The 24420-nt window shown below is 57.9% G+C and overlaps 1 protein-coding gene across 1 annotated transcript in view; it reads right to left on the bottom strand.

Moving 5' to 3' along the window:
- LOC122385802 (serine/threonine-protein kinase PLK1-like) overlaps window positions 1-24420 on the bottom strand; it is an 88638-nt gene that overhangs the window by 14261 nt on the left and 49957 nt on the right. The window contains exon 4 of the mRNA XM_043374336.1: window positions 15886-16097. Coding sequence (XP_043230271.1) covers window positions 15886-16097 — 212 coding nt within the window. The remainder of the gene's footprint in view (window positions 1-15885; window positions 16098-24420) is intronic.

Below are 24420 nucleotides of genomic sequence, written 5' to 3' on the forward strand. Positions count from 1 at the left end.
GGTTCAGTTTCAGTTTTCAGTTTCAGTTCAGGTTCGCAAAGTTCAGGAAACATCACCCGCCCTATGCATCCCTACATTTAAACACCCGCAGTGGGCAGCTGTGGGACCCCAGCTGGCCGGTCGTCGGCCCGCTGCCGTCACGGTCCGGCGCCGCTGCCGCTGGGTTCAGGGACCGGTCGACCAGCACAGCGGCGCACCAGACCAGCGCCCCGACCAGCGCGGCCGCCGGACGCGGCGCGACAACAAGAATGTGCCCCATCACCGACCGCCGCCGCCCCCGCCAACCACCGCCGCCACCGACAGACCTTCTCGGCGCAGCTCCATTAACAAAGAGCTGCCGGCCTAATAGCCCCGCATCTGCGCGTAAGCGTCGCCCGACACTGGCAAGGGGTACGACCGGCGCCGATCAGTCCAGGGTAATGACACCAGCGGGCGGCCGAGGAGGCGAGACCACGGCAGCGGCCATGGGAACCGCCGGGGGCGCGGTGCGAGGCAGGCAGTCAGTGGAGCGTCCAGCCACTTCACGGCTTCATCGGCCGCGCCCGAGCTGCCGCCGGGGATGTCTGGGGGCGGGGCGGCCGGGATGAGTGGCCACGCGGGGGTGGGTGGGATGGGCTGGATGCAAAATACCCGGTAATTGCAATGCTGATATAACCAAAAATACTGATGCTGATGATCAAAGAGAACAAAAACAGACATCAGAAAAGTAATGGATTGCACTTTGGCAAAGTTGACTATTCCTGCAACATCTTCGATTACGCAGAGCCGATGACAAAAGCTGTCTCTTCGCAAGCCTCCAGCACGACCCGCTCTCCCGTCTTCCTCCTGCACTGTTCCCTGTTCCGCCTCCCTCAAAGAGAGCCCGGCGACACGGCGCAGCTGATCACCATTCCGAGGCCAGTCCCACGAGACGGGTTTGGCGTGACTGCGCCGGCAGCACAACAGACGGCAAACCGGTTTGGGCGGCTTTAAACGCGTATCATCAGCATCATACTAATGTACTGCCCGGTGCGCCGTGTACGACGCCCTGCACTATCGGAGGGGAGCTTCATAGAAGATAATCGACGGAGCTACGATCACCTGGGCGCATGCAATATTGCAGGTATGATTTATCATTAGAAGGATACAGCCGCAGGTGTTGGTAACTTGCAAGATAATGGCACACTCCTTCGGTGAGTGTCGCTTCCCCAAACGCCAGCAGTTGGAGAATTACAGGGCGCGTGGGTCGGCACTTAGTGACCGTCTCTGCAGTTGTTGACAGATGTATCATTGCCGCTGACGACAGGCGTCACACTGATGCTGATGACGGGTCGTCACGGTCGTCAGACTGATGCTGATGACAGCCGTCAGAGTACCCTCCCGCTCTGCCTCTCTTCCTCTCCTCTTTCCACTGACCGTCGGCCAATTAGCCGCAGTCTGGCCGATGATAAACATGTTTGCAGCGCCGGCTCGGCGCCGGGCGGCTCTTCAGAGTGTTCCCCAACCACCGACCGGCTCCCACAGGCGCGTCCCGGCAGCCAGGGGCGGCGCGGGCGGCGGGGAACGCAGGCAACCGGCCTCCTGAGGTGGTACACCGCCCGCCCACCAATCGAGCAAAACACTAATTAAACCCGGGTAACTAGCACAAAATCATTGCGAGCTAATGTGGAACATTGGCCGCTTAGTCATGTAAGCAAGTACCCAATTTCACACCATATTTTGTTCTCATTTGTGCAAAACAACGTCACGACTGTTGAATTTAGGATCTAATTTCGATTTCAGTCCAAATCCCATGCAAAACCGCTCCACATTTGGCATCCGAAATTCAGCGATGATAGCTTATGCAGCTCGCGTGGGACGGTCTATCCCGGGCTGGAGCTCAGTCGCTGCGTCAGCAAAGCCTGTGACCGAGTCAGCGGACCATATCGGCACTGGGAGCCCGCTGGGAGCCCTCTGGGTGTCAGTGACCGCAGAGTCATGACAAAAATAGTGCCCGTCCACACCCCACCTCCTGTGTCAGAAGACCCGCCGCTGTCAATGCCACCTGCGACAGCGGGAGTCAGCGGAAAGGTGACACTCATACCTCCTCAAAACTTCCGTCATGGCATCCAGCAGCATCAACAAATACAACTCCCTGAACCCTTCGCTGCTGTTGCCGGCTGCCTCCTTCAAGGCCTCCATAGCTTACCCCGCCGCCCAGTTCGGGAGGACGGAATGTGCGAGCACAACAAAAACCGTACCTCCTCGGGAGCGGGTGCCTCTGGAGCCGGTCAGCAGTCGCCGGAGTCGACCAGGAATGGTGTTCGGGTCGGGTCGGCTCGGCCCAGGAGACGGATGGCGACAGCTCGGCAGCCGCCGCTCTATGGAAGCCGAAAATCAACTCATAGCGGCGACGCGGCTATGGAAGGTTAGGACCCTGCCATGGCGCCACCGAACGTGACCGTGGCTAATCGCCCCGTCGACGGACGCAGGGCAGACCCGGGAGGGGTGTCTGGAAGGGGCGCGGGGACGGGCGGGCCGTCGACGGAAAGTGGCGCGCTCACCAGTCATCGACAGCGACGGACGGTGAACGGAGCGAAACGCGAGAGGAAAGTGAGACAAGGAAAACCGTGTGGCGTACCAACAGCTACGAGGAGATTCGGATCAGGCACACCAGCGCCGACATGGCAGGTGAGGAGCATCGGGTACGGCTCGGGTGCACGCACCACAGGGGGGCGCGGTAGCCTACGGCGACATCGCGAGGACGGCTGCCAGGCGACCGACACGCGCCTACTCAGAGGCGCATTAAGCGCGCACGCAGCCGCGTAGAGAACGGGTGCACACGCATCAGGTCCGCCGCCGACGCCTCGGCTACCCTGCACCGCACATACAGCAGATACGCCGCCGACGCCTCGGCTACGCCGCACTGCACATACACCGGTCCGCTGCCGACGCCTCGGCCACTCTGCAACTCACGCACATACAAACTCCTGCACATGCATCAGGTCCGCCGCCCTCGGCACGCACATACATCAGGTCCGCCGCCGACGCCTCGGCACGCACACGCATCAGGTCCGCCGCCGACGCCTCGGCACACACACGCATCAGGTCCGCCGCCGACGCCTCGGCACGCACACGCATCAGGTCCGCCGCCGACGCCTCGGCTACTCTGCAGTAGAGATGTCCTCGGATACAACTTTTCGGTATACCGATACCATACCGATACCAACTCGGTACTTGGCATTCAATTCCTAATGTGTTCGGTATTTTGTTGGCATAATGCACCCTAGGTTGGTACTTGGTCTGGTATCGGTATTCCGATTTTCCGTAGTTGACGTCACTACTCTGCACTGCACATACATCAGGTCCGCCGCCGACGCCTCGGCACGCACACGCATCAGGTCCGCCGCCGACGCCTCGGCACGCACACGCATCAGGTCCGCCGCCGACGCCTCGGCACGCACATGCATCAGGTCCGCCGCCGACGCCTCGGCACGCATGCATCAGGTCCGCCGCCGACGCCTCGGCTACTCTGCACTAGAGATGTCAATCGGATACCAATTTCGGTATACCGATACCACACCGATACCAACTCGGCACTTGGTATGTCAATCCTAATGTGTTTGGTATTTTGTTGGTATAATGAACCCTCGCTAAGCTAATGCTTCAGAGGCTAAGAAATAAGTAAAAGTTGGTATTTTCCTCATGTTCCCAGTCGGTTTGGTTCGGTATTTCCCCACTGTTTGGTTCGTACTTGGGTGGTATCGGTATTCCGATTTTCCGTAGTTGACATCACTACTCCGCACTGCACATACATCAGGTCCGCCGCCGACACATCGGCCACTCTGCAACACACGCACATACATCAGGTCCGCCGCCGACGCCTCGGCCACTCTGTAAATCACGCACATACGTCAGATCACGCCGACGCCTCGGCTACCTGCAACTCATGCACACACACATCAGGCCCGCCGCCGTAGTCTCAGCCACCCCGTAAACTCCGCACCGGCATGGATCGAGAATATGGTATGGCAGGTATGGCACGCGCCACACCAATTTAAAAGATGGTGTGGCAATGCCATACCAACTTTCCAGGGTAAAAGCTACGAAATTTAAGGATTTCAGTTTGATAAGAATATAAATACGAAAGTATTGTTCCAAGCAACCGGCGCCATATCGAAACCAATTCTCCACCCATGTCCGCACGTACATTAGGTCCGCCGCTGACGCCTCGGCCACGCTGCACTCGATTTACACCCAAAAGTACATACAAAAAAAAATGCATAACAAAACATACACAGCACCATTCGCCACATTGCACGCGTCCGCCCCTCTCCGATAGAATTCAAACCATACACTATCACTTTCCAGGGTGAGGGACGCCCAGCGGCGGGAGCAACGGAAACCACAGGACAGCGAGAAAGCCGACGGCTGACGTTACACCTATGGCAGGCTTTCCTGGCTTCCCGCTAAGTCAGCACCACCCGTGCGCACGAGACAGCGAGCTGGAGACCGTTACGCGGCACGTGCTCCGAAACAGCTTGGCACCGGCTTCGCAACGGGCTTACTACAACGGCCAGCAACAGTATTACTCTTTCTGCAGACGCTACGGCATTCGACCCGTGCCGGCCGACACTGACACACTGGTCTATTTCGTCGGCCACCTCCGACGGCGCGGAGTGGCCGGGGCTACGGTGCGACAGTATCTATCAGCGGTGCGACACCTACACGTACAGTATGGCGTACCGTACGCGGGCGGTACATCCCCCGTGGTCAGCGCGGCTCTGAGAGGCTCACAGGTGCGCGGACCCGGACACGGCACACGACGGAGGTCGCCAGTCACCATTGCAGATCTGAGAACCCTAAAAGGAAGATTATGTCACATTCTGCCATCATACCGGGACCAGCTATGCCTGTGGGCGGCTTGTACGTTAGCGTTTTACGCAGGGCTGCGGTGCGGAGAATACCTGTCGACAGAACCAGGGCGCGGCCTAAGGCGCGCAGACGTGACGTTGGCTCCAAGAGACCAAGGTTGCACCATCGAACTCCGCATACAGAAAACGCGGCAGTTCGGACCCCCAGAGAAGCGGCACCTGCCAGCAACAGGCACCTCAACGTGCCCGGTAAAAGCAATTACACGCTACTGCCAAGAGCGGGACCGGACACCGGGACTGCGCAGCGGGCCACTATTCGTCCTAGCATCGGGGACACCTCTCACGAGACGTACCATGTCGGACGTCCTGCGACGGGCGCTGGGACCCGGCTATTCCTCACACTCGCTGCGTATAGGGCTGGCGACGACCGCCGCGGCAGCAGGCGTGCCAGACACCACCATACAACTGTTGGGACGCTGGACCAGCTCCGCATACGGGGGTTACATACGGGGACAGCGCGGCATCGTCACGGCGGCACTGCAGAGCGTAGCCCGCTATCACCCCATGTCAGCCTAGACACGACACAGCGTACGACACCAAACACAGACACTAGCGAGACGATTTCGTCTGGCCCCGACGGAACTCTAACAAGGATCCTGTTTCCAGATCTGCGGCAGCTAAGCCCGGCTAGCACTGAGCAGGCGGACATAGACGCCGGGCTGCGTGCCGAGTTAGACGCCGCGAGCGCCGCAGCCGGCACGCGTGGAGCCCACGACCCGCGCGGGGGCCTGGCCATCTGGCCGCCCCCACCGACCGGCGCGTGGCCGAGCGGAGCGGCACAGCCGCCCCCACCGGCGGGCGCGTGGCCGGGCACGGCGGCACACACACCGGGGAGACCGGCGGGCGACGCAGCCAGGGCGCCGCACACCACCGTCGGCCCGGCTTTCGGCCCGCCAAGGCCGCCCGCGCCGGCCGCCTGGCAGGAGGGGCTACCTTCGGTAACGTCTGCGCCTGCCGCCTGGCAACAGGGACAGGCCGCCGCGCCGCCGGGGCCAGAGGGCTGGCAGCCGGGACGGTCGGCGACCGCCACCGCCTGGACAGCTGCGGGCCCGCTGGGACCGTCAGCGGGGCCGACGGGGTCCGTAGCGGGGCCGCGGGAGCCCATAGCGGGGCCGCCGGGAGCGACTACATGGCAGGCGAGAACAAATGAGGGGCAGCCCTGGCCGCCGGCAGACGCGGGACCGACGGGAGAGCGCGAGCCGCACAGCGGAGGATGGTATCAGGTGGCGGCGGGCGGCGCCGCCCCCCCGCCGCACCAACACCGGCCGCGAGGGGCAGACGCCGATCGCTCGCCCAGGAAACGAGCACGGGCCAGCGGGGACAGCGAGCGACCCCGCCGCCGCAGCCGCCGCCACCACCGCCACGAATCGTCGAGCTCGTCGGACACCAGTTCCGAGGAGGAGGAGACGCCCTGTCGCAGAGAGGAACTCAGGGCGGCAAGGGTGCGCGTTAGGAGCGCCGCACCGCCGACGTCACTGCGCCTGCCGGCCGTCACAGCCGGTGAAGCTCGCGCCCTGCGGGACAGGAGGAAGTTCGTAGCAGCGACACAGGCCGCCGCGCCGGGCGGAGGTCACACGTCCGCCGCAGGCCACATCGCAGCCGTCGCGGCGCTGCTCGCTCACTCCGTGTTTTACTTCCCGGAGATGGGCCTGCAGGCCATCGTGTACCTGGCATGGCTAGCCGACCGCGGGATGGGGAGGGACGGGCAGGAGGTGCGGGGCATGGACGAACGGGCCCGCCAGGCCATGTCCCTGCGCCCGTGGGAGTATTTGACCCACGCCGACCTCGACCAATTCCTCCCCACCCAGGCCAGGCCAGGACCAGACACCTACTCCAAAACAAACAGACGGCCGGGGGCCGACGCCGAATTATGTTTTCGTTTCTCGCGGGGCTTGTGCAGCCGCCAGTGCCCGTACGGCCGACTGCACATGCCATGCGGAATCTGCGGATCCCCGTTGCACGGAAACCTATACCACAGCACGGGACCAGCCGGATCGAGAGGGCCGGCCCCTCCCCCACCACGGGGCCGGGGTCGCACACACGCCGGTCGACAGTGATTTACTGGCTGCGCTGTGCGGGGCGTTTGGGGTGCAGCCACAGCTGGCGTGGGTCGTCTGCAGCCGATTCAAGATGGGAGCCGACCTTGGGGTGGAGGGACACCTACCGCCCCGTTTCACACCGAATAACGGCTCGACCCGCAAACTCGCCGCAGGGGTGACCGAGGCAATAAACCGCGAATTGGCTGCAGGACACACACGGGGACCTTACGACAGGCCGCCCCTGCCCGGGTTCGTCGTCAACCCGTTAAGCGCCCGACAAAAAACAGACGGAAGTGTTCGACTGATTTTAGACCTGTCACAGCCCCCCGGAGCATCGGTTAATGACCGCATTAATCCCGACAGTTTCCGAGTCCAGTACACCAGTATAGACGAAGCGTGTCAACTGGTTTTCGCGTGCGGGGGACAGAACGCGCTCATTTTTAAGGCGGATATCAAATCCGCTTTCAAACTGATTCCCGTTCGCCCCGACCAGCTGCACTTGCTGGGATTCTGCTGGGGAAATTCCCTCTACTACCAGGCCAGCCTACCTTTCGGCTGTCGAAGCAGCCCAAGAATATTCAACGACTTTGCGGACTGCCTAAATGAACTAGCGCAAAAAATGTCCGGCCACCCCCACGTGCGCCACTATTTAGACGATTTTTTCGGGGTCGGCCCTGCCGACTCCGACGTAGCACAACACACGTACGATACGTTCATTTCGCTGTGCGGGAGACTCGGCGTGCCTCTCGTGGCCGAGAAATGCGTGTCCCCGTCGACACGGATTGAACTGCTAGGAATCATTCTCGACACAACCACAATGACGGTAGCTCTGCCGCCAAGGAAAATCACCGGACTAAAAGAGGAGCTCGATGCACTTCTTATCCGGCAAAAATGTACGCGACGCGAGCTGCTGTCCGTGGCGGGGAAACTCGCCCACGCGGGGCGCTGTCTCCCGCCAGGTCGGGGCTTCACGCGGCGGGTGCTCGATGCCGCCGGCACGGTGGCCAGCCTGCATCACCGGGTACGCCTCACTGCTGCCGTCAAGGCGGATCTAGCGTGGTGGCGCAAGTTCCTCCCCTTATGGAACGGAACATTCCCCATGGTCCCTCCGTGCGCGGCCGCCACCGCGGATCATCAGTTCGCAGCGGACAGCTCCCGATCGGGGACAGGCGCGTGTTACGAGGAGAGGTGGTGGTCGCTCACCTGGCCGACCCAGATAGCAGGGGACCTAACGCCGTCTATGACGCTCCTGGAAATGATCCCGGTCCTGATCTCTTGCGTCCTATGGGGGGACATGTGGCGGGGAAAAAGGATTCTCGTACTCAGCGACAACATGGGGGTGGTGGGGTCGTGGAACAGGGGCTGGGCGAGCGAGCCGCGCACCATGGCCATCATTCGTCACCTGTTGTTTCTGTCAGCAGTTAGGGGTTTCATCTTAGACGTGCGGTACCTTAACACCAAGGAAAACGGGGCCGCAGACGCACTGTCGCGAGGCGACCTAACACGGTTCCGCCGGCTACGACCCACCGCACTGGGCAGCGCCGACGCGCTGAAGCCGAAAACGAATGGTCGTGCCGGCGAGATTACAGGGCGCACACGCCGGCCGGGGCGCGTGGGACGAGTGTAGGACCAGAAGAGAGGCAAACGACGGGATACAGGGTGTGAAACGGGATGTGGGAGACAAAGGAAACAATCGGAGAGGCGCCAAGTGTCCTCGAGACGTTTCGGACACACTCCCGTCTGCTTTTGTTTTCACAAAATCGCTGACACTTATAGAGGCAATGACAGGGACGACGGCTTGTTTCCATCAGTCTAGCATTCTAACTATAACTTCAACATCTTACAATCTATCTCCCACTTCTACTTACACAACTATATACCTTCAACAGACCCACGCGCGAGCACTCACTTATCACCCTTCAACTATCCGAACGCGACCATTCACTCTCACAGCGAGCAGCGCCGATCAGCCGGCGATCCAAGCTCCGATCTGAACCCTGATCCTGTCCCAGATGCTATTATCACCCGACCGAAGCTCTTATCTGGCCAGCGATGCTATTACCGTCTGTGGCGCCGCTATTATCGGGCGCCAGGCGTGCCGTTGTCGTCCACGACGATGAAGGTGCATTAGCTTGGTGCGCGACCCACCCGGAATAACGTCACGGGGGTGCGACGGAATGTCGGTCACTAGGGTCCAGAAGAGGAGGTTCCGCTAGGCCATTGATGCAGAGTTTTTGCAGGTCGAAGAGAAAGGTAATGTGCCATTGTCGTTGGGGGTAGGAATTGGGGAGGGATGGAGGTCCCGGCCGCGGACAAAATCCATTACCATTTGTTGCATGTGTGACTCAGATCAGACAGTAAACTTTTTGCTTAAAGAATGAGTCTTGGCCTAATGGCGCTTGCACGCTGTTTGCTAAATAAAGCATCACCTGAGAAAAAAAAAATCGCTCGGTAACATCGTGCGATTCCCAAAGTCTATCTCACCAAGGAGTTCTAGCAAGAACTCGGCAGACCTTCAGAACTGTCTGTGACTACCGGGCACCCAAGGTGATTTATGCGTTTCAGGGTCCTCCCGGTCTGAAAGCCTATACTTTGGTCGCGGTGGGAGGTATCTTCAGGAGACGCCGCGCATTCCTCTGGAGGTTCAACCGGAAGACCCAGGGACCTGCCGACTCCGCCCACCGCCCGACCACCGCCACCGCCGCCGCCGCCTCCCAATTCACCGCCCTTCGCCGGGTCATCCACCTCTCCCTCCACGTAACCTCATCCAACCAGACGAGCAACGCGACACGAAACTACATGACAGGCCCCGGGAGAACACTTCACACACATCTCTTCAACTACACCACCCCAACAACCCTCACCCTCTACCCCTGCTCTCGAGATGCCAACGTCGACGTCGACATACCGACAACGAGGAAACCCAGCGGTACCCGACGTCGGCACGCGCCTCGCATTAGTACCAGCCCGGAGCCCCATCCGGGCGCTCCTATTTAACCCTTTTTACGTGGCAATAAAGCGAGTCCACGAGGAGAAGGAGAGTTTTTGCGGCTGGTTCTCGCCGCCGCGGGGCGTTAAATCAGCGCGCCGCTGGGCGCGTCGGACGGAGGACCCCGAAAACAAAGCCGGAGATGGGTGCGGCGGGGCGCAGGCCGGTCCTGAGTGGCTCCCGCCGCGAGGGATGATTTGTCATCACCGGTGTCGACGCTCAATGTGGGACAGAGCGGCTGATGGAGAATGCTGCCCGCTGGTTGATGGAAAATGAGCGGAAGGACTGGCGGTGGGCTCTGGGCAATGAGTGGTGGAAAGGCGGTGTTTGGATGGTGGTCGGGTCGGTGGGCGACTTATGACTTCCATCCTCACTTGCCTACACGCGCCCGTGGATCCCTGAGGTTCACCCCTATAGTCGAACTCTCGTCAAACTCTGTTACCCTTTCCGAGTCATCTCAACTGATTCATATCCACACGTAGGTTGAAGTTCCCTATCCATCCCGGCCCATCCTTATTCATCCCTCATCCCATCCCACTCATCTCTATCTCACTCCAACTCGCCCGAAGCCACCTTGAGCCTCCACCGGCGCGGCGGCGGTCCTGAGGCGGTCGTCGTCCGACCTGTAATTCAGCACCGCGGCCGGTCGGCGTGCGGAGATTGGGGGAAGGACCGCCGCCGGCCGGCCCGAGGGACACGGTCCAGCCCTGATCGATGGACGGGGCTGACCCAGCAGAGACCAGCGCAGAGGATCTTAGAGGTGTGGTGAGGATTCAGAACGCTTCTGGGTGGATGGAAGAGCGCACGAACAGTACGACTTTGCAAAAAGATATTCCAAAAAGATGGACGGATGACTTTCCGTTCAGTCCAGGATAAACTCGCAAACGAAAGAATCGGTTGTGAATAAATCAGACGACAATCTCAAAACTAAATCTGAAAAAGTAAAAACACTTGGCTAAACATATGAAATGCCTAAAGCAAGGAAGTCGAAGTTACGAAACGACCAGATATGTCGCAGAGAGAGAAAGTGAACATTAGCAGCCATAAAAAGACACACCTGCTTCAAGTAACAAATTTAAATGCCCCGACAAAAGCCCTGGAAGTGCGGTGACGACACGGGCGGCTCGTCTAATGCACTAACGTTCCTGATCTGCCTCCCGTCGAGCGGGGCTTAACACCAGGTCCGCCTCGTGAGCCGGCTGCCGGGTCCGTAATCGGCTCCACTGCACGCCCGTGGCGACTCGGTATGACCACCGTGACGCAAACGGTCTGGCACGGCTGGTACGGCAAAGGTGCTCACGGTAACCGCCCTTCACGGAACCGAAACTGGCAACTCCGCAGCTTGATCCGACAAATAGGCGAAATGGATTTGAAATGAATGTCTCCACCATTGTCTAAAGTTTATGCCATGTTTGGCAGCAGTGAAGGGGAGCGGAGGGTTTGGGTTTGGAGAGTAGAGCGAAGGTTTGGGTTTGGATTATGGATATGAGATATGACGGCCGCGGGTCTGGCGCACGGTGGCAGCCGCGGTGTGATGGGTAGCAGGCCGAGGACATTAGTCTCCTCTGTTTACATCAGCGGCGGACGACGGGAGGAGAAGCAGACCGAAAACTGTCCACAGCAGTGAAAGAGTACAGCCACCGTCGGCAGGGGAGAGGTGAGGGTTCACTGTTCAGGATATTATATAAAGGCCGCAGTAAGGTAATAACCGAAAACAGCGCTGGCAGTAGAGCCAGCAAGGCAGTGGAAAAGAAACGTTCCTAAGTCATATATCAAGAGCGAACATTCGTAGCTAACGTCACAGCTTCCGCACCATAAGCCGCGACGAAGCGAGTAACAGCTGCATTACAATGCGTGCGTAACGCATTGCCCAATTAGAGACAAACGGACAACGGGATCCAGACGAGAGTGAATACAACTGAACGGCCCGCTCATAGCAAACCGCTGGGCTAACATGCGGTCCGGCGGTCCGGTCCGGTCCGGTCCCGTGCCGACGGTGCGGTCAGTTGCCGCTGTGGACGCCGACGGCGCGTGAAAGAGCCCGTCACGCCGGACGCCCGGGGTGGCAGGCCGTGGAACAGTCGGCGGTGGAACTGTAGGCCCGCCGGACACCACGATTTCACAGCAAAGTGACGGAACTCGAAAAAGAGCCGAAGCTCTGAAATCTACGACTGTAGCAGTATGTGATTCGTAATTCTGCAACTCCAGGAAATACCACATCGTGAAGTAACCCACACAGGGCGTGGCCTCTGTGCAAAGGTCTAGCTACCACACCCCTTCTGCCCCAGGTCTGCCCGTGCGGACCCCGCCCTCACGCCGTGCTCCGACCAGTCCCGCCCACACCGCTGCCGCCCGTCCTGTTCCGGCCGCCCCGCCCGGTCCGACAATGTGTCAACAGCGCGGCACAAGCCTGCCGCATCCCACGCCCCTATCTCGCGCATCACGCTCAGTCACCGTGTCCGTCTGTCGCGTCAGCTTGTGTCCACAGACCCACATCGGGAACACCTCATAGCGCGAAACAAACGGCACTCTGACCACCACCAGACGGCAGGCGGGACACGCCAGTCATGTCCCGGACTGTAGACTGGGTGGACGATGCCGGTGGCCGCTGGTCAATATCCAGTCAGTGGTCAGACCACCCGGCACAGCCCCCGCCGGACATGGCTGAAATGACTGAGGCAACAAGGCTGCAGCATTGCAGACACAGCCCGACTGCACGACGCGACCATCTACGGTTTGCCACACCCGTACTTCAGCGGCCGACGGGTGGCGGACGGCGGCGGCGACGGGCGGCAGCCGTTACTCACCAGTGCTGCCAATATTCATCACATCGTTACCAGGCCTAAGGGTGGTCGCTGCTGGTGCAACACGCCCTATTAATCATCGCCAGCTCTGACGCGCCGAGCACCGTTGCCCACACATCAGACGAGGTCACCTGGCCACCAGACGCGGGACACAGGTGTTGGCTCGGGGTCAGGGGTGTATGTTTTCCAAGCCCACAGCCGCCGGATCGATTTGAAGACTGAGTGACCTGGTCAGGAGGCGTTGCGAGGTGATCAAAGCGCGCCTCATTCCAGTTGTCAGCTGGTTCCAGACGTCATACGGAATGATCGCTGGTCCAGACCCGCTACGAAGGTTGGAAGCAGACTTCCTCTCCTGAAACCTCTCCAATCCTAGCTCAGCCCCAACTTAACCTCTCCTTCCCAGCCCCAGCCTCGACCCAATCCCCACCACGCCTCAGCTCATCCACTCTCAGTCCATCCAATGGGAAGCGGCGATATCCTTGGAGGTCCATTTAAAGCTGCAGCGCTCGAGCCGAGACGGCGATAAAATCGTCCGGCCCGGCGCCATATGAGCCTGCAGGTCTGGGGTCGTGACCGGACGTCTCAGGACAGCTTTCAGCTCGTGCAGCTCATGACGGGCCCGGAACATAAGACGACCATCTCCAGGGTGGTCACTAGCAACGGGAGGAGTAGGTGGTTCAGGTCACTTAGCTGACCCGAGGACCCCGGTCAGAAGTCACTGGCCAGGATGACATCGCGATAAGTATGTCGTGTACTGTTCTACCCTGCTTTGTTCTGCCAGGAGTCCCTGTCATGTGCTGCTTAGCCTTGTCATACACGTCCGGCGAATTCCTTCACCTGCTAAAGGTGTTTTCTTGTCACAAAGGAGAGTCAACTCACTAACAACACGGCAGTGGCATCGGCTTAGTCTGATTCAGGTTGGTTATATCGGCCACATTCAGCACACCGAAGATAAGACAATTGCAGACTCGCCAGTGAAGCTCACTCGCGGAATTCTTACACAGCGGTCTTAAAGCAAGAAACACCACTCTCTTGTGACATGAGAGGGCACTCCAATTTCCAACGAAACAATGTCGAGCAGCAGTGGCGTGCCACAGCGATGCAACAGGACATACATTATCATATTAACATATGAGACGGTGGTGTTTACCGTTTACACAATGCTCTGAATCATCTCAGGAATGACGGCATGCACCACCTTTATCACAGCTCACATACCGTCACAACGTTACCACATCACGCAACACAACGTAACGTAACATACCACAAAGCAGCGTCTCGTCACATCGAGCCGGCCAGCGTGCAGTCTCACGGGACTGCAATGTCATCAGCTGAGAGTGGGCGTGAGAGACCGCAGTCCCCTCCCCGTCGACAATCATATTAGAAACGGTGGGAGCCCCGCGCCGGCGCAGCGTCGCCGCCCGCTCCCATGCCCGGGTAATTCTGGTTACACTCCCGTGACACGGCCATGCTACAATGACCTGGCACCGGACGTCGCCATAAAACGTTGCGCTGAAAACGTTGCGCTGCCACCGTCGCTGCTGCCGCTAGTGCACAAAGTCGCCGGCGCTGTCGAAACCCAGCTACCGGACCTCAATGCAGCATTGTTTCATCACAAAGCCGGACAGCAAGGACACTGCAGCGCCTACAGTCCCTTCCAGAAATCCTCCCATCCTTCTGTGCATGACGCGTGGCAGGCGGGGGGCGGGGCCTTTTAAAAACCACAAGAGCACATCTCCGGAACATCAAAGACGTTCAGCATATCAACAAACCAATGGCGAGAAAACGAGACAACTCCAGATCTCTGGAGAACTGCCGTATCATGACGGTTGGTCGGGCATCCAGCTTCAGACGTGCACAAAAGAAATCGCCGCCTCCGCTCACCCTAGCCGTAGCGAATACTTCCGCCCGCCGCGCCCGGCCCCGACCGATCTCCAACCGCGACCAGCCCGCCGGTTTTGCTCGCCTTTTTGCTGCTGCGCTGCGCCGAGCCGAACATCGCGAAGAGGCACGACGACTCACGGCCCGCGAGGAATCCCAATTAAAACCCGCCGTTTCGGGTCCCTCATTAGTCCGTTCCGACAGGGCGCATCGTGACCTCAGCGTGACCCTTCTGCAGAACGGGCAACAAACCACGGCGCGGCGCTCAGCTGGCCTATGTGGCATGTCCGGCGCTGGACTGATACGTTCGTGGCGCTAATGAGTGGCGAATTCGCCGCCCGGCGACGCCCGCGGCGTATTTGGACCGGTCCGCGAGAGTGGGCGTGTCATCGCCGGCGCGCCGTCACGACTGAGGGGAGAGACGTCACGAAGCACCGTGACCTGGCTCTGCCGGTGACTCGGCCCGTCTCAGAAGACGCCGACGCCTGGTGACGTCATGACGATGACATCACTGGACAGGTAACGTCAGAATGTGACGTCACTTCCACCCCTCCCGTATTCAACAACCAACGTTGCAGAGGTTGAGCTGGCTGAAGCGGCAGAAATCCGTTCCAGACGTGACCTTGACACCAGTCACTTCACTCTCCAGTCTCCACACGCCACTCACAGCCGCGTTTCAACACAGCCGGCAGGCGTGGGCACTGGACACGGAAACCCGCCAGCGACACGGACATGTTTGGTTTGGTCTCGGGGAGGTCAAACAAGGCAGGCACCGTGTCGGCACCAAGGACCAGCGACTTAGATCAAAGAAGAGCCGCCATAAGGCAGATAAACGTTGGAAAGCGAATGTTTTCATCTGGAAATTCGTCCAGCGAGTCTCAATTTGGCCTACATTGGTCACATCAATGATCTCGGCTGCGTGTGTTGGTGAAAGAACATGTTTATGTTACGATTAGATCAAGAGGATGACGTGTAATTGACAGCGGAGTAACATTATGTCAACCAAAACGTCAGCTGGCAAATGTCAGCTCCAGCAAGTGCAATAGCATGCGGGATCCAATATTGATGCTTGCGTCTCAGCAGGACAACGATTCAACGCGTGCAAACATCTGCAAGCATACATTGCTTCAGCCTCGGAAGAGTAAAAAGTACGACCCCTCCCCATCTACCCAGTTACAAGACTGGCTTAAAATATTACGGCCAGCTCTCAAAATTTAACGATTCTCCACAACATCAAGCAGCTTCCTTCCTCCCCCTTAAGCATTTCCAGCGGTACTCACGGCTTCTTTTCGTCGGCGATGCGCGTGGCGAGGCCGAAGTCGCCGACCTTCACCACCATTTCATCCGAGAGGAACATGTTTCCCAGCTTCAGGTCACGGTGCACGATGCTCTGTGAGTGGATGTACTCGGCACCGTCGGCCAGCTGGCGCATGTAGTAGCGCACCTCGGGCTCCGTCAGCGTCTGCCTGTGCTTCAGGACGTGCACCAGAGACTGTGGAAGAAGACGAGGGAGAGTTAGCGACTGAGGGCGCTTCATAACATGCAACTATGGAAGAACACGTGAGCTTGTATAACACATGAGCTTGCATTTGTATCTTGCAAAATAAAAGATGCGCGTACAACGCCAGAGAGCTGCCTACATATACCAACTTGCAATGCTATTGACACGGAAGAAGGGTTCATAGACTTGTGGTTTAGCCAGTACGGTGGGGTGTGAGTGTATAAGAGCGGGTCAAGGGTTGAAGCTGCTGAAAGCTGCTGAGGTCGGAGAGCTGGTGTGGGAAATATGCCAACTGCGGTGGGAGCGCAGGGCACCGGCTGGAGTAGATTGATCGAGCATACGAAATTATAAGCGATCCGGTGGCAATGCTGGTTGAATTTACGAGTGCTGATGGATATTGCAGTGAATGCGTGAGAAATTCTGACACGAGGTCATGGCCGCTACGTAGCGTCTCGGCCCGCATAAGCGTATTGCAAAACATGAAGTTCCCGCGCACAATAGACGCTGGTAGAGCGGGGTCATGAAAGGTCAAGTTTGGGCTGGTAGCGTAGCTGATCTCTAACGCAATGTATTGGGAAGGACGCAGCTTCCGACTTGCGTTTATTTTGCCAGCAGACAGCTCGCACGTCATTATGCACGCTCGATCAGAGAGCGTCATTCAGCAAACAAGTTCAACATCTAGCTGTTTGATATCACCTATCATGTCATGTTCCTGAGGCTTCCGTCGAAACACTCCGTCAAGAATAATGTGCTTACGTTGCAGACAGAACGGAATCTTCCACAAATAAACACACCGAACCTAGCCAGTCACGCCGAGTGCAGATAAATACACTAATCCATTCAGTAGCGTCGTGGCCATTGCCGACCGATGACCAAATATGGAGCTGCCAACAGCTCCATCATGCCATATAGCTTAATCCCCGTGACATATAACCCTGTCACGGTCATCCTTCAGTCATATTTTCCCACTGACATGAGCCCGAGGCCACTCGACGGCCAAGCAAACAGTCTGGGCGTCGAGCCGGAGAGCATCCGCCGAAGACAACAAACGTCCCAGGCCGGCGACGGTGGAAGGCAAAGAGCCCGCGGTGGAAGCGTATTAGCTTAGCGAACGAGCGCTAATGCTCCCCACTGCCAGCATCCTGTGCTAACGCGGCTAACCTACATACGCATGACAGCATTGCAGCCCCTGGCCATTACGGAGTGGGTCCTGGCCGTTGTAACAAACTGCCTTTCCCTGACAGCTCCTGACGCCTATGACAGCAGCTGCAGCTGATCCTCGACCTTGCTAGTCAGTCAGACTGAATCCCGACCGTCCTGGCAGTCAGTCCGTCCCTGACAGCACCTGGCGCGTATGACAGCCGCCGCCCTGACAGCACCGTCGGCCGGTATTTGGGTCAATATCCGATGACCGTGTCAACGTCCGAGGACAACACTCCGAGTGGCGCCCGCCCACAGATCTGACACGAGCGTACACACGGCGGACGTCGCGGCGCGGGCAGTGCGGACCCAGGTACACAGAGGAAGGGACCAAGAGCGACCACGACGACGGCGACGGCGGTGACGAGCGGAAGGGTGGCGGACGGCGGCGACCAGCGAACGGCGGGCAGGCGGGCGGGCGGTGGACGGGCAAGGGTGCTTCTGGGCCACAACATCCGGTGTTATGAGGAGCAGGGTGGAGCGGCGTGGGCCAGCGCGGCCAGTGAGACCAGCTGAGACACACATGTCGCTCGCCACCCCTGCTACTGATTGACAACAGGGGAGGAAGGGTTAAGACAAGCAAGCTGATTCTCCATTTCTGGACTCACGCCGCTGTGCTAATGTTATGTCAAATGGACCACAATCGCGTGAGATAATGATCCATACACGATAATGAGATATTGTAAAATATAACGTTAGCTGGATTTCTATTCCAAAGTTAAATATTCATCTCCAGATCAGGACATCTCAAATCAAAAGGCACATTGATATGTAACAGGCGACTCTCATCTCCACCGATCGACCGTGGTCGGGACGATGAGAATCGGAGGCGTAGGAAGGGCCGGTCAACGGAGGACCATCAGCCAGGGCGGGTCTCGGGTCACGGAGGACCATCGGTCACCGGCAGACGGTCCGCTGGGGGCGGCACCGGCGTGCGGGAACGCCGACGTGGCAGCATCGTTACTGGAGATGGGCCAGACAGGTCCGGCTGGTGTCAGTCCCACGGTGGCCGGGGAGCCATCGCGTCACAGGATGGAGACAGACGCTCCCGAGAGTCTCGACACAGAAAACAGCAGCCAACAGACCGACAGAGGTCAACAGACAGGAGAATGAGTTAGCGCTGGTTTACTTTATCGGGACGGGATAAATGATGATCAGGTAGCTAATAGTAAGACAGAACGATTTATTGCAAACTTATGAATGCCATTAAAACGAGGTATTTCTATTAAAGAAGCCGGCGGAGTGTTTATTTTCCGTGGCATCGCTCCAAATTCTTCAGGTGTGTATCGCGTGGCCAACTGGCAGGCGTTCAGTCTACATTTCAGTGTATCCGTGACGAGCGCGGTCACGAGGAGCCACACGTGAGCGTTTGGAGCCAGCAGGAAAACACAGATCGTGAGCCGTTAGCGTATGGCCAATTAAGACACCGGGACTATCAATTCACACCACACGCACGCTAGCTGGTACGGAATATGATTGGAATTTAGCATAAGGTGCGGGCGGGCACCTTTGACGTGAGGAAAACAACTAACTGCACAGTGCAAACTGCACAATGCACAGTTACACGCTTCGTACATGCACTCCCAACCACAAGCGTTCCGCTTAGCCCCTCCTCCCCCTCCCTCCCCACACCCACACTCCTGGTCCCGATTACAACTAGAACACGTGTGGTGTATATTACATTCATACCACCCCCGTCCCGCACAGCTGAGTGAAGCCACCTTCCCTCCCCCACAACCCAAACACGGAACACGAGTGGCAGCAGCGCGGCTTGTTATAATATACATCCACACGCGCTGCGTGTGTCGGCAGGCTACCACTTGGACCAACTCCAGTGCAATCGAGCCGATGGCCGGCCCGTTTCAGCTCCCTCCCGACGTGAGGTGTCATCACGCGCATTAGATGGACGGCGCGGCTACACGCGGCTGGCACGCAGCGGATTTGGGGCGCTGACCTCTCCCGCCCGCGGGGCGTCAGAGCGGTGCGTGACGCACACGCATAGTGACGTCAGGGGGCGTCAATGACGTGAGACTGCCGTCAGAGGGTGATGAATAACGGATAAGGAATACCAGGCACGCAAGATAAAAGAGCATCCCAATGGGTAGCGGTATGCTTTACTCCTGTTCTTTTGATTTACTAATTTCGGTGCGATTCGGTGAGAGCACTGCAGCATGTCTCGAGACAAGAGCATCTGGGTCAATGCACGGTCGCTGTCAAAACTAATGCAGCACTCGAGCACGCCTTCGAAACATCCCAGAAACTCGGGGCGAAACACGCGCCGAAACATAGAAGCCTAAGCACGTTTCAGTGCCCACCGCTACTCTTGATGAGACAGGCGACGGCGAAACATGTGGGCGGTGCATTCTGAAGCCGTCGCGAATTGGGACACGGGGATGTCTGAAAGGAAGACGACAGTTCCGGGCCTGCGATGCCGGAATGCATACGTTGCAGAGAAGCGGGCGATGCGACGCATTGATTAAAGAACGAAGTGCAGTGGGCCACATGGAGACGGGGAACAGTGACAGGCCGAGATGGAAGACAGAGACAGCGAGGCGGGTGGAGAGATGAGACAGAGAGGACAGATATGAGTCTGATCGCGTGACCGGGGTTGGACAGCACGTCATTAGTCCGACGCGAGCATGCAACGGCTGTCGTTAGACGTCAGATATTGCCAGCAGATGCTGCAAACTGTCAGAAAATGTCACCAAATTGCAGCAGCTGCCACAAAGAACCGCTGATCGACGGCAGATGTGCCGAACTGTCGCTAGGAATTACCTACCCTTTGTCGCCAGGTGTTGCAAATCGGCACCGGTCACCATTTCGACCCAGCGCACGGCCGTTGCAGCTCGTCAAGACCATCGGCGAACGTTTAGACTTGACGTGGGCGGCTCACAGGCTCACAACTTCAGCTCAGATATCCGACTTGCTCCATTTGGCTTCGGCGATCGCGCCAGAGAAGGGTGGAGGCGGTGACCAGTCACCAGGCCTTTCGGAAGGGCGATTCCGACTCCGTCTGATAATCGCTGACGTCAGACCACATCAGTCGACATCAAAGAACCGAGACATCACCGCCGTGATGTGTGTGACAGCACCATGAGAGATGTTTTATGATATTGACGCCAGTACGATCATTCAAAGTAACCGAACTCCGCTACAGCGCTGCGTCTTCTGCGTCCAAGTTGACATTGGCCTGTCTTCACAGTGGTCTGGAATGCGTTCGCCAAGACCATTTGCCCGTTGTTTTTGGTCGACGCTGGAGGACATTCAAAGACGTGGCATCCAGCTGGTTGTGCGTGGCCGCTGCCCCCGGTCGCCGTCCCGCCAGGCCGCTCTATCGGCAGAACCATCAGCGTTCCCACAGAGGCCGAGCGGCGCTGCCAAAAAAGGAACCGGCCCGAGCGTCCGCCGAGCCGCGCGGGCCCGGTCCGGCGCAGCGCCGGGGTTTGACAGTTCCTCGGCGGCCGGGGCAGGTCGCGGTGGGTCCAGGACAGGACGAGCACCTGTCTGAGCGCCCGAGAGCGGAGGAATGCCCGGCTGTCAGCCACTCAGCTCGTCAAACGGAGGGTCGGCGACTGGCGAAGGAGCAAACTTTGGAGCGGCGCAGAGGCGGCCAAAGTTGGGACGGAAAATACGACCGGTGCAAACTTTATGGGCAAATACATAGCCTGCATTCACGCTTGGAAATAGTACACAGGCTCCACTCAAAGAAAAAGTAGGGGACGAAGAGGCAAACATTTCCTCTATGGATAACAATCTTCACTCACGAACTTTGTCCTTTGAAACATGCAATCAAAACCATTTCAGGTTTCACCCATTATTCAGACGTCAGAAGCAGTGCCGGAAATGCCACCAGCCTGACCTGTTATGTACCCGACTGGGGTGCGCGCCAGTGTCGGCCCTGCCTCGGCTCTCACTCAAACCGCACTGACAACAAAGGTGATATTGCTCGCTGCACCGAGACAGTCTTACAGGCGATAATCGACATTCCACAGCTAGTTGGTCGATATCACGTCGGATAGTTGCCGGCTCAGTTCTTCCTTCTGCAATCCGCATTCGGCATACTGCTCGCAGGGCAGTTGCATACCATCTAAGACAATATCTGACTTTACTGCCATGTAATCATCCAGTGGTTGAAGGCTAAAGGAATAAACAACAAAACGGAACAACGGCCGAGCCAAGGACGGTAGCCAGTAGCCACGGACACATGAGCTACCCTCCGACAGCAGCACCGCCACCCCTCCCTCCCCCGCTGCAACACCACACACATCAGACCGAGCACGCCGATCGAATTACCGCCGCCTTCTCTCATGGCAGCGGCGGTGGGCGGAGCGGGCAGCTCCGGTTCCCACCGCCCCCAGTCGATACTTTCCTCTCCTGTCTCCCATGTCTCCATGTCTCCTGTGTCCCCGTGTCTCTCACGAGAGCTCACTGCCCGCTGGCCTAGACAGAGCGCGACCACCGCAGCCGCCGCCGCCGCCGCACCGTGGAAAGTCCGTGAATATGAATGGCTCAGGCGCGCGCCCTCCAGTTCAAAGTCGTGTGTTTGCAGCTTTCGCCGGGACGATCAGGCATATGTTAGCGAGTTATGCTTCGGTGCAGTCGTTCGGTCGTTATGCCTCAGTGCAGTCGTGCGCCCACGTTACATTTTGATTTACCTCTCACTCTTTTCACCAAAATCTCAATTCGTTCTATAATACAATTTTCTCGTGGTAAAAATAGCATCCACGGAGCCTACTCACAGCCAATATCTGCTTTCTCATTCAATCTTCATAACCCCTTGTCAGCTCCAGCGCTCGCCCACCGCTCCCATGGGAGCCGAATCGTCCAGCCCACGCTCCAGATGACCCGCGCTCAGTTCCAATCTGACCTCCACAAATTTCAGCGGCTATTTCAGTCTCGCTCGCTCGCTGCCAGGTTTCCGGTCCGACATCAATTATCTCCGCCCGGTTCCCGAGCATATCACCGCCAGCTCGCCCACTGATTTCCGTCTCCTTCCGCGAGGTTTCCGACCGATCTTTCTGCCATCCGGACTCGCTCTTTCGCCAGCATCACATCAGTCTCGGCTCGCTACAACATTCATCTCCGGCTCGTATCCTACCCGTGCCGCCCCGCTAACTTTCTGCTCGATTGGTGTCCGGACTTTCTGCGCGATTTCTATCCATCCTTCTGCTTGCTTTCTGCCCAATTTCCATCCTTCTCAGTAGCAATAAATGAGCGCACGTTGGCGGCAGCTGGGCGGGAATGGGTAGGCGTCGGCGTTGGCGGCAATGTTATACTGGAAGGGTAGGCGGCAGGCCGTGGGTGGCAATATGGCGAGGTGAAGGCATTCAGTAGAATATAATATAAACAATATAATGATGAAAATAATAGCATGCTAAATAATCAAACATATTATACATAATCACAACGAGGGCAATGGCGGTTGTCGGTGGCGAGCGGCGGGAAGCAGCACAAAAGAGAGGGGCAGCCAGCGATACCAATAATGCCAGTGTCAGCACGTCAGTCCGATACGGCCGGTCGGAGGCACATCAGACGGAGAGGAGAGGAAGACAGATGGCTGAAAGCGAGAGTCGAGACCGTCCACCAGCTACATAACCGGGATTCGACAGCGCATGAGAGTGAAAACGCACACAAACCAACTCCCGTGTGACATGCCATCTGTCGGAGCTCGAGATGGCCGCCCGAGACCTGCCTCCCATGACAGGACAGAAAGCGTCGTCGGATCTTGGCTGCCATCCAGAGGACGGTAACAGCGGTGACGCCATACCAGCATCAATCTCTTTCACAGCGCCGTCACAGCCATGAGGAAGACCACTCACGGAATTTTACGGCTGTTTTCACAGCGCTGGCTCGACGGAAGACAGGTAGCCACACATTCGTCGAAGGAAAGCTCACATAAGCACTAGGCGAGTTACTGAATAGCGTTCTCCGATATTGTACTCTCCTCGGCTATGCGGCCTGCAGCTCTGCATAGCATTAGGCCGCGTAACTGTACCACTACTCGCTAGATGGCAGGGTAGTCGGCAAAGGCAGGACAGTCACCGAGCCGTGCCCACACGAGCGAAGATGCGGGCCTTTATTTACTCTGCCGTGCTGACGGTCTAACGCGTGGCCCACGGGCCGAGCTCAGCCGCACGAGCAGCAGCAGGGGAACAGGATAAACATGATGCCACGTGACCCTAAGCAGGACTGAAGGTTTGTGTGGCTAAACAAGCTGTTCCTTTTTTGTCAATGAGGCGACAACTGGGCATCAGCTTACATTATGTTTATGCTATATTTGGCCATGTTGATAACAGTTTATCGGGTGCGTATTTTTGTTCGCTGTATTTATTTATGCAAGAGACTTCTCAATGATCTGCTCTGGCAGAGCATTTACTCAAGCTAAACGAACACCAATACAAAGCCGTTGTGCCCGAGCAGGTACAGTCACCAGCAGTTGCTACCCATCACCCCCGGACGGCGGGGGAGCAAGCTACCACCGCCCCTGCGAGACTAGCGCCGCCATGCGCCAAGAAGTGGAAACACCACGTGACTGAGGCCACGTGAGGGCAGGGTCACGTGATGGAGGGGCGGAGCATAGTAGCTTTTGCACCCGACACTAACTGAAATGCGGCGCTGTGATTGGGCGCCTTAGCATGAATGAAGCCCCGGCGCCAGAATCAGCCGTTCGCCTTATATGGAAAGTGAGCCTTTGCGTTTCACTGTTCTGTATTGGTTTGAGAGTCACGGCACCATACGAATTGTGAGCCCCTTTGAACGGGTCACCGCCCGAGGCACTGAGGCGACGGCTGTGCCGGGCAAAGTCTAGCCTGGTGGGAGAGGTGGGCCAGGGAAAGTGCGATCGAGCAGCCACTGGGACGTGGATTGGTATTATCCAACCGCGACAAACGATGTCAGCAGCCTCTTCTCGTGTCATAGACAGTGTCTATGACACGAAAATCTAGACAGACAACGTGGGCAGTGCCCAATCAAAAGCTACTAAACGATCCAGTTAAGAAGTTGGCGAGGTAGCCAGACCAAATAAAAAGTTTTTAATTCGATTTTAGTTGACAAATGACATACAAGCCCGCTGTGATGGACCACAAAAGGAGCTGAACACTCATGTGACCTAAGG

Source organism: Amphibalanus amphitrite, unplaced genomic scaffold, assembly GCF_019059575.1.
Source record: "Amphibalanus amphitrite isolate SeventyFive unplaced genomic scaffold, NRLGWU_Aamphi_draft 000232F_arrow, whole genome shotgun sequence".
Classification (NCBI taxonomy): domain Eukaryota; kingdom Metazoa; phylum Arthropoda; class Thecostraca; order Balanomorpha; family Balanidae; genus Amphibalanus; species Amphibalanus amphitrite.